General features: G+C 41.6%; 1 protein-coding gene across 10 annotated transcripts in view; it reads left to right on the plus strand.

Moving 5' to 3' along the window:
• Positions 1-14,390, plus strand: part of DPP6 (dipeptidyl peptidase like 6) — a 1,316,366-nt gene that overhangs the window by 599,882 nt on the left and 702,094 nt on the right. Inside the window, exon 1 of one of the 10 annotated variants that reach the window (XM_058297587.1) lies at positions 7,131-7,855. The exons of 8 other annotated variants lie outside the window; for them this stretch is intronic. In XM_058297587.1, the coding sequence (XP_058153570.1) occupies positions 7,799-7,855 (57 nt within the window). In that variant the 5' untranslated portion in view covers positions 7,131-7,798. Of the gene's footprint in view, positions 1-7,130; positions 7,856-14,390 lie in introns of those variants that run through there. One more of the 10 variants, XM_058297591.1, reaches the window with a different exon arrangement.

Genomic DNA, 14,390 nt, shown 5'->3' on the forward strand with positions numbered 1-14,390 from the left:
GTTCTGAGTGGCACATCCTGGCCTGGTCCTCACCCAATAGTTCTCAAATTTTCCACCTAATTGTTCTTGATGACAGATGAGATGAAAGAGGGAAAAGGAGAGCCTGGGGGTGGGTGTGGCTGGGCAAACACCCAAGTGACCTAATGCCAGCAAGACATTTCTTTGAAGTGTCCTGTATCTTCTAAATGTGTGCAAAGTTTGCATTAAATCTATATTCATTTTTTTCCATTTAAAATATTTTAAGCTTTTACTGAGAAGTAAAATGGAAGCACCAGAAGGGTTTCTTGTTGCTCCTTGTCTTACATTATTACCAAGGATCCTTGGAGTACCGTTTCTTCTGTGCAGAAAAAAATGGCCTGGAAATAACGATGAAGGATCTCCTTCCAATCTCTACCTGTCATCTGCTGTTGTCTTTTTCCTTGGTTATCAGTCCTTGGTAGTATTCTTGGCCTCTGTGGGTTAGTGGTGAATCCTTTCTGAGATGATGACATTAGGTAGTTTAAGATTTGCTCCATCCAAGGGAGGGTAAGTATCATAGGAAATTCTGGAGGACAGGACAATTCTGAGATCCTCAGGAATGAGCCGGGAATTCTAAATGTGTATTTTGAGGCAGGGCGGCTGATTTCACCTATTACCAATGTTATAGAGGGAAGGTCTTTGTTCCAGGTACCTGAGGGGAAAATGACTTCTCACCTCACTGCTTTAGTCCTTTTTGGGTCTCTGTTTACTTTGCTGATGGGCCTTCGATGGCAGGCTTGGCTTCGTTGGCTACCGCTTGCAGAAGTAGCTTCCTGAGGTCCAGAGATGTGAGCTAGGTAGGCCAGACACCTTCTATTTATGAGTATATAAGTATATGAAGATTGGAAAGGCCATCTCTGGAAATTTACCAACCCTTCCTTTGGCCTAGCACGCACCCTGCCACTAACCTTTTAAAAGCTTTTGGACCACATGTTCTGGTAGGTGGGCCACAACAAAGAGTAAGACTCCACACTGTCTCCGCACCCACCCCCACAGACTAGTCCTGCAGGGAAGTCTAAACAAACTATGGGGAAGTGGACTTGGCCCAATGGATAGGGCGTCCGCCTACCACATGGGACATCTGCGGTTCATCCCCAGGCCTCCTTGACCCCTGTGGAGCTGGCCCATGTGCAGTGCTGTTGCGTGCAAAGAGGGCCCTGCCACGCAGGGGTGTCCCCCGCATAGGGGAGCCCCACATGCAAGGAGTGTGCCCCGTAAGGAGAGCCACCCAGCATGAAAGAAAGTGCAGCCTGCCCAGGAATGGCGCTGCACACACGGTGAGCTGACACAAGATGATGTAACAAAAAGAAACACAGATTCCTGGTGCCCCTGATAGGGATGGAAGTGGTCACAGAGGAATGCACAGCGAATGGACACAGAGAGCGGACAACTTGGGGGGTTGGGGGAGGAAGGGGAGAGAAATAAAAATAACAACAAAAAAAAAAACTATGACCCAAACAAAATGAAAAACAAACCCTTATTGTGTGTCACCTCTTTTATATGGGGCTTGCTTTCTTTCCTCTTTTTATTTTTTTATGTGCACTCTTGGCAAAAACCAAACAACTTACTGGCTTTCCATCATGACCTCTTAGAATCTGTGCCAGGTAAATACCCTGTAAAGATGAAATTCAGGCTGTGGTATAAAGTTAATCAGCCAACTCTGCCATAATTTGGATTCACCTGACAACTCCAAAAAAGAATACAGTGTCTTGGATTTGCTAGTTTGATTTTGTGAAATGACTGGAAAAGGGGGATGTAAAGGAGGTCAACTACTTGAAATCTTTTCCTAAACACCTTTTAAGGGGAAAAAATATATAGTGTCTTCTCTCTGTGAGGAACTACAGGCTTCAGAGAAGTGCAAAGATAGAACTAAGGCTCTGACCTGAGGGGCTTTATCTTTGAGAGTTTTTATTAGTGCTATGCATGAACGCGCACAGGTGAATGAATGCTTATAGCCTTGAAGTCTTTCTCTGGGCAGGCGTAGAGATTCAAAATGAGGAGAACTCAACAGAAGCTGTGCTTTCATTGTTAATGCAAAAATGGGAAAAACAGAGGGCAGTAAAAGACCTCTGGAGACTGAATTTTGTCCAAGGTGCTGAAATGCCAGGAGCTATTCTCACCTGCAAACTTGGCTAATTAAGCTGTTTTAGACCTCATTACATTGCATTTTTCTTCTACCCACTAATTTATTAGTGTCCACCTTAGGGTAGGCATTCTCAGCCAACAATCAGGACAAGAAAGGGACAACTTTGGTATCAGGCAAGAAATGGCAGGGCATGCCATCTCGTGTCCTCCCCCTTTCTCCCTCAGCTTAGGACACAGCAGGAAATTCGTGTTCCTAAAAGGTCATCACATAGACTTTTTTTTTTTTTTTAACTGACCGGCGCTTACAATGTCCTCTTTGATTTTCAAAGAGAAATATGAGTCTTTTTTCAGTTTTGTTTTGTTTGGAGAAAGTTTATTTACATGACTTTCTATCACGTCAATTGCATTTTAAGTCTCTGGAAGTTTGTATTTACATAAATAATCCAGTATATTCCTGAGAGAAATTTTTTTTCTTACTGCAAAAAACAAAACACAATACTGTCAACATGATAGCTGGACAGCTTAATGAACAGCTGGTTTCACTTTGGGGTCTCAGCTGGGATTTTAGCGTGAATTGTATCCAGAGGTTGCCGGTGGCAATTCATGAGGAGTTACGGAGCTCTTCACTTTCACCATAAACTCTTTAATTCCTAAATATTCAAGTGAAGATTTGGATCTTCTAGGGAGTCTTCATCTCAGTTTTCAGGCAGAGCCATGGTTCCCTCGGACATAATCAGTGTCTTACTGGGTGTCCAGGCATCTCACGCACCAAAAGAAGGCTGGGTTCACTTTTTAAAAAACAGTTCTCAGGCAATGAAACTTGGAAAATAAATTAGTAATATTACAATAATTTCATTTTTGTGTGTATAACTTTTACAAATATTTACTTGACATATAAAAAAGGCAATTATGCTTTTGATTATCCCACACGATGCCAACCTGATAGCAGCTGTCGCAGTGTTCATTTCTCCACGTGAGAAGTTCCTCACATGCATCGTGGCACTTGCAGGGATGCAGCGGAAGCAGATGTACAATGGATCCTTACTTATTGGCACATTAGTTTATATGGGTATCTAATGGCAAATGCACTTTGTCAACAGCCACACTGAAAAAGTTGCTGCTTCCTCCCAGATTTAAAAGAAACGCCTGGATCCTTTCCCAATGGGTGACAAGAATCGAGGCTAAGGCTGGGGGTATGGGAACCTACAGACTGCTCTGGATCTGGATTGGGGGTGGTTTCAGAATTCAAATTTTTATAAGTCCATTTGAAAATTCTTCCTAAATATCGAATACCGGATAACAATGTGACTAGGAAACCCTTTTTGGAGTAGATCTCAGGTCCCACTGAAAGGCAGAGGGAGGCAAGTGGCATCTTTACAGTTCCAAAGTCCAGCGAAAATGCAGGGAAGGTTCAGGTCACACCTGCACCCTCCAAATGGTTAAAGCATGATACCAACCACCACAGGCCAGCATTGTACAACATCTCTGCGTTAGAATTCTAACCAATATATATTTATAATAATTATAACCATATTACAGTTAATAATGTCAGTCCTTAGGAAGCTTGTTCATCCAAATCTACTGCATGCTTAGAGGCATAGAAATGGGTTTGCATTTGGACAAAAACACCTCAAAAAGTGCAATCATTAATCTACAGGATGTCAGCTCTGGAGGTAGGTAGTTCTGTCTCCCGGAGAAGACCCTTTGAGACAAGAGTCTATCAATTCCTTCACTTACCCTGTACTATAAGGGAGATTCAAGGTTTGAATGGCAAATAGCTTCTTAAAAATAACTGGAATCTGAAAGTCAATCAAGACTTTTTGGATATATGTCTTCTTGAAATATTTCTCTATTAAAATCTTTGAAGAGGGAGCGGATGTGGTTTAAACAGTTGGGCACTTACCACCCATGAGAGGTCCCAGGTTCAGTTCCTGGTAACGCCTAAAGAAGACAAGCAGATGTAACGAACTGATGCAACAAGCAGACACAACAAGCAGGGAGTGGATGTGGCTCAAGCAGTTGGGTACCTGCCTCCCACATGGGAGGTTCCAGGTTCAGTTCCTTGTGCCTCTTAAAGAACACAAACACAGACAATGAGTGGACACAATAAGCAGAGACAATGAGCAGAGATAGGAGCAGATGAGAGAGCTATGGGGGATGGGGGAGAGCACAGTAATAAAAATAATAAAAAGATAAATAAACTTAAAAAAATCTTTAAAGAAAATGACTTCTTGGACCTTTGGCTTGACACTCTGGGATCCCGAGACAATATCTGTTCTCTGATAAGCAAATAATCTCCTATTAACACAAAGAGAGAAGGAGTTTCTCTCTTTCCAGCAAATGGATTTGGGAAGACTTCTCAGAAGAGGCGGCACCATTTCATCTCTCTGAAACCTGGATGCTTCTAACAGTCAATGGCATGTCATAATTTAATTGGCAGCTTATTTTTCTTAGCTACATAAAGATGTGTTATAACCCCTGGCATCTTAGGTTCAATGAAATATGGCATTTTGAAAGTACGCAGATTGCTACCTTATCTTGTTTACTGAAAGGATGTGTGGGGATGAGAGGAAAGAATCTTAGACGATCCTTGGGTTTCTGGGTGGAGTGATGGTGAATGGTAGAGAACCACTAGACAAAATACAGAAGAGGAGACTATCCAAGTTCACTGGGTGTGCATAACAGCAACTGTGGCTGCATTTCTCCACCCAAATTGGAGGATAGGAAGACTAGTTGTCAGCCAGTCCAGAAGCATTGAGAATAGTGGTATTGCAGATACAAAGACGAAAAATTCTCTTTATTGAGTTTTTGTTCCACCACGCACATTCATGGCCTTATTTATTCTTCACCCAACTCACCACCTGTGAGGTATAAAGGATTCCCTTTTACAGGAACTTCTGCTCAGATAGATTAAGCAGCTGGCCCATGGCTATACAGACAGAAAGTGTTAGTAGTTGGATTCAAACACAGGCCTCTTAGATCTGACTCTGACCATAACTGTAACCCTTCTGTGGGCGAGTAAGCTAGTTCTAGAGGATCTTAATCTAGAGGAGACATATATAAAGAAACCGAGATATGAAAGTGATAGAGTAAGATGCATATATGGGGTACGATAGGAGTAGCTCATTTAAGTGTTTATTGGTGCCATCTCTGCTAAGCATGTCAAGTTTTAGGGAACACCTTACTCTGTGCTCTATATTTTCTTCTCAACTTCTCACAAAATCAGGATGTAAATCAAGGCCCAGAGAAGTTAACTAACTTATTTAAATCCACACAACTCATAAGCAGTTGAGCGCACAATGCTCTGGCACTAAATTTGGCCTGTAGGCAAAACACCTGTGTACAGGATATGCTCCATTCCTTCCCCTAAGAAACTGGAGCTCAGAGGAAGGAGTGTCTAAATGCCTGGAGAAACTGAAGCAGACTTGTGTAGTTTCAAGCAGCCATTTGATCCAATGGGCCACTCTACGTGAAAGCTTCTTCGTGTTGATTCTGGAATTTTAGCATCTTCCAAGTCAGGGCCACGGGCTACTGGGGGAGTGTGCCACAGAGTCTATGAATGGCTACACCCAGCGAGTAAAAATCCTTCCTGCTCAAAAGCATCCTTCCAATGGTTGTATATTTTAAAGCTTTGAGGTTTCACTGAATCATTAATGTGTAGTGAATACACCTCCTTATATTTTTCTACTTTTGTAGTCCTATTAGTTCTGATCTTGTCAAACACAGCCTGACAGCTTCTGACCCCCAGATGGTCTAGTTAGACTTTTCTTTTTAAAGAAGCACTGTCTAAGAAAAGGTTTTTTAAACCATTTCGAAAAGCACTTCAGATTTTACTTTTTTCCTTTTTATCGTGAGCCAGATATTTTGTTTTGTTTTTAACTGCTGGGGTGTGTCCGGCTTTCAGAGTTCCCCCATTTGGGGGATTGGAAGGCGTTTGTGTTGCTTTTTTTCCTTTCTCTTTTTGGTGGGGTTGGCCCTGTGAGGTTGGGTGCCCTGATCCACTGCTCTTTGAGACCAAGGGAACTCTGAATGCACTCTTTATCGGAGGCTGAGCTGGCTGCGGCTTCTTCTCGTCTCTGGGTACAGGGCTAAGTGTAGCATGGTGGACTGCCGCCCCTGCCTGTCCGTACACTGCACAAAGGTGTTTTTACTCTGCTATATCTGGCCCACAAATGTTCTTGAAAATGTTTATTTATGTTGTCCTTTTTTACTGGAAAAGGTATGCATTTCATTGATGTGGTATTTGAAGTGGCTAAGGAATTCTTGCACACGGTGTTCTCTGGCTTTAAGAAGTCAATTAACAGATTGTCTAAAATGAAAAAAGAAAAAGGTGGAACATCACAAGTTGTCTAAATTTTAACGAAAATAAAGACAAAGATTTCAAATAACGAATACTCCTGGGGTTAGGGAATAGGGAACTAAGGCTTAAAATGTAGAGTTTCCGTTTGGACAACAGGAAAGTTTCAGTAGCGAATGGTGGTGATGGTAGCACAACATTGAATTATATATTTAAGGAGAAATTTTAGGTTGTATATGTACTAGAATTAAAAAAAAAAAAAATCCATGCATCTGCACAACCCAAACAGTGAACACTCAAAACGAACCACACCAAGGCCAAGTCCTAATAATAGGGCGGTAAAAGGGAATCTTGGATTTCATGCACGACTGTTCTGTAAACCCACAAATTTTCTAATAAAATAACTAAAATAATGTTTTTTTTTTTAAAAAGATGAAACCTAAGTTTTTTGGATTTTAACGAAAATAAAGGCAAAAATTTCAAATAACTAGTGCTCCTGCCAAACCGACCGGTGGAAATCCTATTCCGGGGTGTCCACAGACCACCGCCTTCTCAAACACACACCAGCCACTTTCCAGAAAGGGGGGCCGGGGGGAGGGTGAGGAAAAAAAATTCCCTGTGTAGCCCCCTCATCCGCCGCCCAGGTACGAATTCGCCCCATTCGCCTGACTGGCAGGGAACGCAGCGGCCTGAGCGGGTCAGGGGGTCAGCCCGAGGCTTTCCGCCACCCGGGCACAGCGCAGGCGGGCGTGATGGCTGAGGGTGGCAACTTTGCGGGGTCTGACACCACGAGCCTCCCCTTGGCCTGTCCCGCTGCGGCTGGCGCCAGGTCGCTCGCTCGCCTGAGCCGGCGGGCGGCGGAGCCCGTGTCCCGCGCGGCTCCCGCAGCGTCCGCAGGACCCCGGCGGTGCGGGGGGCGCGCAGACAACGCCGCGCTCTGCGCGGCCGCCTCTCCCCGCCCCCCGCGCGCCCCCACCTCGCGGCTTCTAGGCACCCGGAGCTGAGCAGGCGGCTGGAGCATGCGCCGTGCGCTGCCCGGGGAGGCAGCCGGGGAGGTAGGAGCAATCACTCGGGTCCCCTTTCCTGCACCGAGCTGCCAGTTGCCGGTTGCTAAGCAGTTATCATTGTTTCTGTGGCGATTGCAGAGGCTGTTGCTAATTGGAGAAGCCCCACTAAGCAGCAGCATCTTCCCTTTTCTGAGACCCTCTGCTCTTTGCAATTCAAGAGAAAACTAGGTTTATCTACCCAATCTCCCTGCCCCCCTCCCCCAAAGAGCCTTGTGATTTCTGAAGTATGGACTAACCACACTCCTCCTATACCTTTTGGACTCTGGTGGCTCCAAACTCACCCTCAAATCCTGTCTACCTCTGTGGTGGTGAGCGCCCTGGATAGAAGATCATGACTACAGCTAAGGAGCAAAATGCCTCAGGGAAATCCGTGCAGCAGCAGGAACAGGTAATGCTGCTTTTTGGAGTGCTTGTGTGTGTGTGTGTGTGAGAGAGAGAGAGAGAGAGAGAGATGCATTTCTTGAATGATTTTGTGTTTGTGTGTGACTGTAACCACCTGAGTCACAAAGCTGGGAGGCAAAATAAAGTGCTGAGTGAGTGCAGCTGGGGTCTGCCTGGCTCCTCTCCCCACTTCTATTTTTAAAGAGCCCTGGCTTTATCAATAATGAATAGGCACAGTGAGCATCTGGCTGGGTAAACTTGATGTGTAGTACCCTGGGACAAAGGCCTCTCTCTTCAGAACTGTCTCCTTTAACATGTGTTAGTTGGGAAGGTTTTCAACTACTTGGTGATTTTGTGTGTGTGTGTGTGTAGGGGGGCCGTTAATGGGCAACCCCCCAGAATTCAGCCTGTTCTGACCTTCCAGCAGGACTTTGTTTTCCTGTGTTAAGACAAGTCAAATGAAAATGTATGAGCTGTGTTTAAAAGACTTTTCTTTTTCTTCCTCTTGTTCCTTTTTTTTCTCAAATATTTTTCAAAGATACTAACGATTGATGCTGCTCATCCTGGGTAGATAAGGAGTGGAAACTCTCCCTGATAGAAAAGCTGAAGGAGGTATAATTAGGATTAAGTGGGATCCATAGCTGAGAAGTAGCAGCTTTTAAAGGAATGGCCGAGGATGGCCGAGGACTGCATTGGTGCCCCATATGGCAGAGGGCAGCTGCTCAGCCTGCCCTGAAGAGGCCCACCATCTGCAGAGGCTCGGAGACTTTGGGGGGATAAAGGTGAATCGGCAGGTTATGTTTTTACCACTCATGTAGATATGATAATTCCCTTCTTAGAAGATCTTGAGGGCTCTTATCTTTTAATCACTGTTTAGTTCACCTCAGGCAGATCATTAAAATAGATCCTGGGAGACACCAATAGATTCTCCAAGCAGCTTGCTCAAGCTTGGTACATCAACAGCATAAACTGGCTTTCCCTGTTTATTTTAGGGTTGTTGTTAGCTCTCATTTGCTAGGATTGGGGCATAGAAAGGAGACCTCTCCAGAGTTCAGGAAAGCAAAGAGCCTCTTCGGGGACATTGGGAGAAAGAATCCCATCATCTACTAGTCAAAGAGATATGTATGAAGACAACTTTGGTTTTGTATTTAGTGGGAACTATGTGTTTTGGGAAAAGCACGTCCTCAAAGCCTGTTTTTCTGTAAGAAAAAAATAGACTACCTATTTTAGCAGTAGTGGTATTGGTATCCTCACCATCATCATCATTGTCATAATCATCTGAAGACCTTAAATACAATTTTAAGTGCCTGGGAAGAAGATTTTTTAAATACAGAAATTGAAAAATTCTTATTTAGTATGAGAACTTGTGTAAGGGTTAATGTTCAATATAGCCTGGCAGATTCAGAATAGGCAAACCTCAATCAAACCTCACCCTTTTTTGTAATTCTACAGAATATTCAATAAATATTAGTCGGAAATATGAGTTTTCCACCCTAAATTAGCATTCTAAAATTAAATGGGCTTCCTTTTATTACAGTTCTCCTCCAACACTAGGTATTAAATAAACATGTGCTTGTGCTTATAGGCTTGGGCAAGATCTCAGGTAGCAATCCTGACCATAGATGGCGATAATACTTATGAAAAGAACAAATTGCTATCCATAGGTCTACCCTGAAGGGTTGGGAGTTGAAGGCACCAACTATATTATATAAAAGGAATTTCCTGATTCTTGTACAATTTTGCTATTATTTTGCCTACTACCTCAGGATGCCAGGAGGGTGGAAATGGCCAGAGTGTGGGTACTGGAGGATATATATAAACCCTAAGATTGATATCATATTGTTTGATTGGAACCCATTTAAACTGTGCAAGACTTCAGCTGGTATAAAACTGAAGACAAGAGGGAGCGTGGAGAGCAGGGCAGAATATCCAGAACCAGCTGTCCTTGTCACATGTGCTTGGGAAGGTCCTTTTCCTTCATCCTCAGTGTGGCATCTTCTTGACCCTGAAAAATTCAAAGCCTATACTGTGAAACTGAACACAGAAAGGGTCAGTAGCAGTGCTAGGGTATAAGATAAGCAAAATAGCAAAATGGGGCTGATGACAAACCTCACATTTAAAAGATATATACCTTTAGGAGGCTAGAATCTTAAACTTCTCAAAACACAAAGAGGAGAATAAAAACTTGGTTCGTAAAGACTATTGTACCTCTATCCATTTTTAAAAGGTTATTTGTACAATTCTATATGCGTAGACCGCAGAACTCTTACTGTGTTCTCCAATTCTTTATTTCCTTGATGTTAATGAAGCTTTAGAGTAGCCACACGCCTGGGCTGGTGGGAATTTATAGTGAAGTGAGGGCAAGGAAATAGGTTCCATTTGTTTCAGTACCATGATAAAGAGGAATGCTGGCTTGTGATTTGGTTAGGTTTTTAAGTGGGGCATCATTTAATTGTACTACCTAACTTAAGAGCTGCCCCCAAATCACCAAGCATTGTCTCTTAGGAGAAACTTAGCAACAAGTACACTTTTCACAGGGTTAGCATTTAATGTGACTCGGTGTTTAATTCCAACAGAATCTTTAGAAAATATTTGGTTAGTGTGTTATTCTCAGCATGCTAATAGTGTATTATTCTCAGTATGGTTATAGTTCCTTGCATACTGTAGTAGTTGAGAATCAGGCTTGTGAATGGCAGGTAGATATAATTTCTATGCCAAGGATTATAGCAAATTAATGAAAAAATTTAGGAAGAGATATAAAACCAAGTGATTTTAACCATTACTTAGAGATTGCTGTACTTTTTTTTTTTCCAATTTGTGTTTGCCTGAAAAGTGTTAAAAATAGATGAGTGTATGTGTATTTTAAGAATATTGTATGAATACTTTGGAATAAAAGGGAGAATAGACTTCTAGGAGACCATAATATCTGTCTTTGGAAATGCTAAACTTTATTTTTAAATAAAGTATTTACAGCCCAAGGAGATTTGGAAATAATATATCTTTTAAGCTGAATGAATTGAATTCATTCTTTGGCTCTGAAGCAAATGAGATAATGTAGAGACTCTTCAGTTAAAAAAAAAGATCGGCATCCTTGGACCGCACTTTATTGTCCCATGTGTACAGAGTTAAACCTAATAGCTGAAGTAGAAAAAGCTGAGGCGAATTCGGTTTAAATTTATTGTATTCTCCCAAACAAATTAAACCTTTGCTTTGATAGTCAAATTAAGGATTTTCTCTCCATAAATAAATAAAAGTACACATTTATTTTAAGATATATTGCTCCATTTCAAATGATTTAAAATTGCAAAGCAGTGATAAGTAATGCTACCTAAGGTAGGAGAAGACAGAAAGATTAATTCTCCATGTTTCCCAATGTACCATAACGTGTTTTTGCTTCTTATTTCACTGAAGGAGAAAGGAAATATTGGGCAGGAATAAATTTTTAGTGGCATATCCTATATATGTATATGTGTATAAATGGTTGTGTACACACACATACGCACAATATGCACACATATGAAGGCCTCACACATCACAAAATCAGAGAAGTGGAAGAGACCACAAGAGTATGCCCAGTGACCAAGTTCATACCCCTGGGCCCAGGAATCTTTTCACACAAATAAAAGAGAATCTGCCTTTCCTTAAAAAGGTAAAAAAAAAAAACATTTTCTATATGGATATATCCTATCTTCTATTGCTAACTTGTATCTTTTGCTATTCATTACATTCAATCATCTCATCTTTTATTTCTCCAGACATAGAAATCAGATGGTCTGAATGTACCTCACATATATGACAATTTTGGGTTGCTTCCCAGTTTTTCCAAGCTGCGCAATTCCTAATAGACATTCACTGATGTTTCTATTCTCTTTGTAAATTATGGACCCAGGACTTAGTGTTGATTGGTAGGTAAATTATATGAGCATTTATAATGATAATGCTATTACAGAAGAGTATTCTGAAGTGAGTAGAATTTTAAAAAGATGCATTCTGTTGAGTTGGCATGAAAATTCATTTAACTTGGGATTCTGAGAGAAGATAGTTACCTCCCAAAGACACAGAGGTGATGACACTCGAGCAAAACTTCTGATATGCACTGTCCATTACTCTTTATATTAGGTTGTGTTTCTTTATGTAATAGTAAAATGTAATACCAAAAGAGGAGATCTGTCTTTGCCAGTCATGTGATTTAAATTATTTTATGTAAGCATGAAAAGAGAAAAGGCTATGTAAGGCATCACAGTTATTAAGATAAATGTGGTATTAAATAAAATTTTAAAAGTGGAATGAAAAGCCAAAAAACAAGATTCAGTATTAGGATTAGGAAGTGCAAACATGACTTAATTTTATGTCTCCCAATAGGAGAGGTAATCCTTGCACAATTCAAAGAAAATAAAGTGACTTTGAAGACAGCAATTGTATTAATGTAAATTAAGTGGGCTATGGCCCATGTTACCTAAGACTATGGATAAGAATAAAACGTGAAGTAATTGGGTGAAGAATAGGAAAAAATGTGTTTTTAGGATGGTGTAGAAATATACCTAGGACTCACAAACTTCCAGAGCAGGAAGAAAGAAAGAAGTACTTTAGCTGCAAATGGGTGAAGGTGTGAAGGATCTGAGAAGGGAGCTCAGAAGTCATGGGTCTCCTAGAGAGAGCTGGTCCAGAGCCAGAGCTCCATGCGCTGGGGTCACCGGACTTGGTTCTGGAGGGGAGGGATGAGGAGAACACGGTGTGAAGTCTTCAAGGAGGGGAGACAGGATAGCTGGCATAATATTGTCCTTAAAAGAGGAGAATTTTCGTTTCATCACCAGAGAGGAAACCATGGCAACTAGTTTGAAGCTATATCAGTTGTGTTTTTGAGACTACCGATAGTTCCCAATCTTCTGTGAACCAACCCAACTCACAAGATCTATTAAAAGAAGTCAGTGAATCAGTGTCACTTATTAGACTAAATGAAAGCAAGACAATTTGGGAGGAGAGGCGAAAGGTATTCTGATTGGCTGTTTGTACAGCCCAAATTAAAAACAGATTGAAGGCAGCTTACTTTTCTGTTGAAAAATTCTCTCTGCATTAAATACATTTTATCCTATAAGGCCGATATCCCATTTCATTGAACTTAATCTTGTCCCTGATTTTCAGAACTGAGTTATCAAAGAGGCTTAGCCCAAACCTCCAGATGCTCAACAGAGAAAAACCTGGGAGACTTGGAGGGTAGGAGAATGCTTCTCATTAACCTTCACCAAAACATCTTTAGCTCCGGTTTGCAAGTGGAAAATGTGAAGATGCTAATCACTTATAGTAATGAACAGTCATCCTGTTTCTGCCTCATTGGGAATTGTATCATTATTATTTTTTATGCTAATGAGCCATGCCTGTGTTTGACAGCAACTTATTTGGCTATGCAATAGACATCTTCCACTCCTCTTTGAAAAAGAGAGGCGAGCGTGAGTCTGATGGACAGTTCTAAAACTGGAGGAAGCAAATCTAATTTGGGGGAGAAATGATTCTCTATTAGCTTTTAGAGATCAATGATTGTTGGAAGTCATTACTTTAAAAATACATTGGATTAAGTGGAGGTTGTGTGGTCTTGTTTCAGAGATCCTTTGGAAAGACAAAACGAACTAGAATCCTTTTATTTCAAGTCTTAAGTTTGGTTACTTTGTGGCATTAAAGTGTAGGAGCAGGGTACCTTGTCAGTTTGGGTGGAATTAAAGCCTAAATCCTATTTGTTCTGACTTTGTTTGGGACTGACCTACTCAGGAGCAGGCCTTTCCCTTTTATAACCTTGAGAGTCTGTGATTCTTGAAGCAGGGAAATAAAGGAGAGGGAAATTGGTGTGGGTTCAACAGAAACAGCACAGGAAAAGTGATCAAGTTCAGAATCTATCTCCACTAGTTTACTTTTCAGGACTTATTTCTGCAATGTCCCACCTAAGCCTGTAATACTGACTAGTACCTATACTATAATATAATTGGCTCATACTCATTGAGGCTTCCTACCAGAACTTTCATGTGTCCTGTTCCACCTGGCCTTGCAAAAATCCAATCATTAAAAAAATAATTCAGAAGATGAATTAATGCCTTACCCTAACTTGAGAGTATTTTTAATTTTAACAAGAGCCTTTAGTGATGAAACCCAATGGAATTATTAATAGTTGAAATTAGGGCTACCAAGTTAAGGCAGAGCTGACAGGAGAAATAACGTGGTATTTAGTGGTTAATGAAGAACTAAGTAGAGGTCACAGTGAGAACATTTTTGGCACCCTTAAGTCTCTGGAGGTTGGGCACGTCCCATGAGGACCTGTTTACTCTGCGTTTGTATCACAGCTGATCCTATAGTAGCAGGCAAGGACCAAGTAACGGATCCTGCTGTTGCTTTCTGCCTTCAAATCCAGGAGGACTTTATGTACTGGAGTTGAAATTTGCAGCAATCCCTTCTTAGGAAAAATTGTCATAAGCACAGGCTCAAGACAGTCAGTGCGGTGGGCCCACCTTGACGGTGCCACCCATGTATTTTTAGAAATGGTGGCAGGAGGCTGT

The sequence above is a fragment of the Dasypus novemcinctus genome, chromosome 5 (genome assembly GCF_030445035.2).
Source record: "Dasypus novemcinctus isolate mDasNov1 chromosome 5, mDasNov1.1.hap2, whole genome shotgun sequence".
NCBI lineage: Eukaryota > Metazoa > Chordata > Mammalia > Cingulata > Dasypodidae > Dasypus > Dasypus novemcinctus.